The following is a 4,689-nucleotide window of genomic DNA, read 5'->3' on the forward strand; positions in this document are numbered from 1 at the left end:
GCGTGCCCGGCCCGGGGCGGCGGGAAGGTTGTCAGGTGCTGCCTGAAATTCTGAATTCAAGAAAATTCTATAGTTTTCTAAACTTGCAAATCTGTTCTTTCTATGTAAATTACGCTTTGGGGTTTCTTAGATCATGTTGCCTTGGGAAATGAAGAGTGGAATCCATGGGAAGGGGACGAGAAAAATGAACTGGTTGCTTCTCAGCAGAGATACGAAGCTAATCTTAAGATGATAAAAAATGCAAGATCTCACCTAGAACAAACCAGTCTTAGAGTACAGATTTGGGGCAAAGCAGCAATTGGTAAGCAGATGTAATCAATGCCTATTAATCATTTAACCTTTCTGATATAGCACTTTTCTCTGCTTTTTTTTAATAACTGAAATTTATGTGTATGATTAAATAATATGGATATCTGTACATGAAGAGCATTAAGGAAGTGGTAGCTGTTACTCAAAATTATGTTAATACCAATATAAGAGTAGTTAGACTCCAATTTCTTTGTATCAGTTCTTTTCAAGGCCGTTTTTCACATCTGTTGAAGAAAATCGTTAAAATGGCAGAGAAACACAGTTATTTTTGAATCCAATCTAGCTTACAGTACAACACAAGGACAGGTGTCTTAGTCGGCTATAACAGAATATTTATTTTTGTCACATTTACACTTCCTGAAATAAAGGATCGCACAGTGAGAAATAAGGCATTTTCTGTACTGCAGTACTACTGCCTCTGATGAACTTGGAAATTCTTCAGTTGTAGAAGACACCAAGTCTCTGCATAAACTGGGGGCCAAGGTCCTCTCTCAAGCTCTTCAACTACTGCTGAAGACATATCATTGTTCATATTTTAGCTTTTTTGAAAATGTAAAATTTCCAGCTCCAGTTGAATTTTCATGCGTAAAAATTTCCAGCTCCAGTTGAATTTTCATGTAGCATTGTAGAACACATTGGTATATTACATGGTGATGCATTCTATCACAAAAATTTGATGTGTTTCACAAAAGCTTAAGAGAACTATGCCTGTCGTTAAAATGCTGATTAATATTTGCTCATTTTTAAGTGGTAGGTGTACCAGAAAGAGATGCTGACATACGTGGTAGTGTGGTATATCTTCATCTACTGATATTTTGACAGCCAAAGAATCTTTTTAAATGCCCCGATGTGTGAAAAATTCATCTTAACTAATTCCAAGTCATATGGAATTTGGGAAACAATGTCCATATTGTATAGGAAGCTCTGACTTTTTTTCCCCCAAGTTCTTATGTTGTTATGCTTTTTCATTTCCCAGAAATACTTTATTTGCTGGGATTGTAGGGTAGGCAATATCCGTGCATTCAAATTCTCCATCATATCTTCATTTATGTAGGTCTTTACCTTTGGCAACATATTTTTGGAGGGCACCTTCAGCCAGCTGATGTGACTGCACAGTGGAGAGAAGGAAGCCAAAAAGTAGGAAAAACGTATTTCAGGTACTAGCTGCATGATGTTGATTCAATTGTGTTAACTTGAAGAAATGATGCATTGGAAAGTTAAAGAAAATTATAAGATGCACAGGTGCATTATTTTGTCTATCTCAGAGTTGCAGTTATTTTAATATCAGTTGCAAATACTTTAATTTTGTTATGTTTTGATAACTGAGGAACACGCACACAACTTCTCATTCAAAATTATCATAAGGAACAGTTACATTTATTCATGGAAACACTTATTGATAAAACCAGCAAATTCTAGCCAAAACATGTTGCTATTAGAAAATAGAAAACTAGGGAGCAATTTCATTTGCTGTTTTATGAAGATCTGTTTATTTGAAAGAAATGTGGAAAGACTTACAAATGCTGAGAGGGAAGGCAGCCAAGAGACCTCAGGAGGAGAGGAAATACAACCCTGAGAAAAGTCTAAGAACTGGGGTTTGGGGCTGACAGCTGACTGAAAGAAGCTTGGGGTTGTGAGGCAAGAAGATGTCTCCGGCTATTTGGTTTCTGTTGTATTCAGGGAAAACAGACTTCACTCCTTCCTTCATAAATGGGTTTGTATCAAAACCATAATTTGTTTCTATTTTAACAAAAACAATCTGTGAGACCTAGCATCTGGTTAACTACTTCATTTGCAAAGCAAAATTTCGTATGTAAAGGAAGATGACGCTTGAAGCATTGTTTGCTTTAAAAATGGATTTTGATCTGTGATCATGCATGTTTTAAAACTGTTGTCAAATGTTTTATATTATTTAGTGAATGATACAGAACTTTTCTCTAAGGTCCTATTTAATACCATTTTTAAGGCTTTCTGTAAAAATACAGTGAAAGCTGAAGGATTTTTCATCTATTTGGCCAGTTTGCCAGTCTGCAGTAGTAGCTCTCCTACAACATTTAGTCACTTGCACCAGGACCCATCTGTTAAAAAAGTTTTCTTTAAAAGCATAAATGACACACTTAAGTGACTTTAACTTCCGAAAAATGTGTTGCTTCAGAAAGGTGTTTTTTCCTCACACAATAAGACAGGGGGTTCTAGTTGAAATTTGCACATAATGTTTGAAGTAAATATGTGATTGTGAACTGAAAGGGGTTTTTTAAGTGATCACAAAACTTTTTTATCACTTTGAATTGTTTATCAATGTATCTGACTGTGTACATGGTACAGGCCATAGAATCTTTTCAGTAATGCCTACATCACATTCGTAAGTGATCAAAAAATGTTTTCTAGAAAGACACGTAGGCTTGATTTAAACATAGCAATTATTAAAGAGTCTGTCTTACATCTAAGGAAATAGACGAAATGACATACTCTTTAGAAAAAAAAGCTGTATTCCTTGTCTGCAAATATAACCTGATCCTGCAAGATTAGGGAATCAAGTATGAATGATGCTACTGCATCTTGGTAGTCTCCTTGACAGAGCAATAGAACTTTCCATTCACGGATTTGGAGAAGGGATACAATACTTTCTTTGAACAGGGAGCAGTGCCTGTAGTGTTATCTCAGTGGGAAGAGACTTTCTTGTTTCTGGAATTAAAATCTTGGAAGCTATAGAAATCAATGACACTCAAACAGATAGCTTGTCTTCTTGGTATGGACATGAGGGTTATTTTCAAGCCCTTGCTTTTCATATTTATAATACGAAAATAATTTGCTGCACTTAATGAGTCTGTCACTTGACTGATTATGGTTATTTTCTCTCTGGTGTGCCTGTTTCAGATGAATAATAACCTCACATGGTTCCTTAGGGTATGCATCTCTCAAAGACAGACTTCTATACTAGCATTTAAATATCTTCTTGTTATGTTTAGAGGAACCAGGGATAACAGAGTCTTTATTTTAACCAACTTGGATGCTAGATCCTATAAAAATATAAAGTTTAAGCTTGGTACCAACACAACAGAGGTTAAAATTCGACAGGCTAGTAGGAACTTCTGCAAAGTATAGAAAATATGCAAATATAACTGTAATTTTAATGATTAGGTTTCTGAAATGAAATAGCTGAAGTTCTACTTTTTAGTCAAATGGGAAATGTTATTTTGTATTTTTTTGTGAGGAAGAATTACTACATGATCTTGGCTGCTCGCTGGTTATAAGATTTTCTAGAATTGTTGACTTCTTTATTGCCTGGCTGAGGTAAATTATCTCCATTTGATTACTAGATGAGGCTAGAGTGAACTAGCTGGGGTGACATATTTGGAGAATATGTGCTCCTGTGCAGTTTTTTGTGGTAAGTCTAATGATTGTTAAAACATAGAGCTCTCATGAATATTTTTAAAGAATATCAAATGTAAAGACACAAAAATGCGAAAATACCACTTGAACACAGTTGCATGACTAAGCCCATTTCCTATATTTATGATGGAGAATACACGTATTTAATATAGGTTTTGATGACGGCTTGAAGTTTTTACCAAAGAAGTTGCCTGAAGAACACTAAAAGTATCAACTTCTACATGAAATGCAGGGACATTTATTTAAAAACACGGGTGGAGAAGGAACTGCATAGCTGTAGATTTTAGTGACACGTTGTCACGTTCATACAAGAAGTAGGAGAGTCGGGTTTAGCACTTTCCTTGGCCTGAAGCAATTCACATCCTTCTCTCCTGTCATCTGGGAGGATGTTGTAGAGCAGTGTTAAAGGGTGAGCGAGTCTTGCTGATCACTCCTTGGCTCTCCAGTCAACGAATCAGCTTATGGATGGGAATCAGGGAGTCTCAGTTGGTGCGATATTGTCGCCGGTGTACCATTGTGGTAGCCATCGGCACCTGTTTTTCTTCAACCCTCAGCAACCCCACAACAGAAGGGTCCTCCGAGAGACCAGGCAAGGTAGACAGCTGTTTAATTTCCTCCATCTCCAAGGGAGGGCAGGGCCCCTCTAGTCCTGGTCACAGTATTCATTTCTCACTTCTTGTAAATACAAGTCAGAAGTCTCTTCATTAAGATCAGAAGTAAGATCAGCCCTTCTACTCTGTCTGGGGAACTGCCCACTGGAAACTTTTTCAGTTTCCAGCAGCAATTTTTCTGGAAGAACCCCCTTTTGTGATTGTTTTTCCTTGCAACTCATGTACCCATGCCTTCAGGGCTGAGGTAGATTTTCCATCCCACTTCCTCATGTCCTCTCCGTGGTCACACAGGTAAAACCATATGGTGCCCCATGGTGTGTACCCTTTATATCCTCTCTTTTGAGCAAAAGAATGCTGACTCCTAATGGCTGAGATA

At 37.2% G+C, this 4,689-nt stretch overlaps 1 protein-coding gene across 6 annotated transcripts in view; it reads left to right on the plus strand.

Annotated features, from left to right (window-relative positions):
- The first annotated feature begins 124 nt into the window (after positions 1-124).
- The window catches only part of TMEM5 (transmembrane protein 5), a 19,821-nt gene continuing 15,256 nt past the window's right edge, over positions 125-4,689 (plus strand). For 5 of the 6 annotated variants that reach the window (XM_009281091.1, XM_009281095.1, XM_009281092.2 and 2 more), the window contains exons 1-2: positions 125-301; positions 1,364-1,466. In XM_009281091.1, coding sequence (XP_009279366.1) covers positions 229-301; positions 1,364-1,466 — 176 coding nt within the window. In that variant the 5' untranslated portion in view covers positions 125-228. Of the gene's footprint in view, positions 302-1,363; positions 1,467-4,689 lie in introns of those variants that run through there. The other variant, XM_009281097.1, reaches the window with a different exon arrangement.

Source organism: Aptenodytes forsteri, unplaced genomic scaffold, assembly GCF_000699145.1.
Source record: "Aptenodytes forsteri isolate BGI_AS27 unplaced genomic scaffold, ASM69914v1 Scaffold4, whole genome shotgun sequence".
In the NCBI taxonomy this organism is placed as follows: domain Eukaryota; kingdom Metazoa; phylum Chordata; class Aves; order Sphenisciformes; family Spheniscidae; genus Aptenodytes; species Aptenodytes forsteri.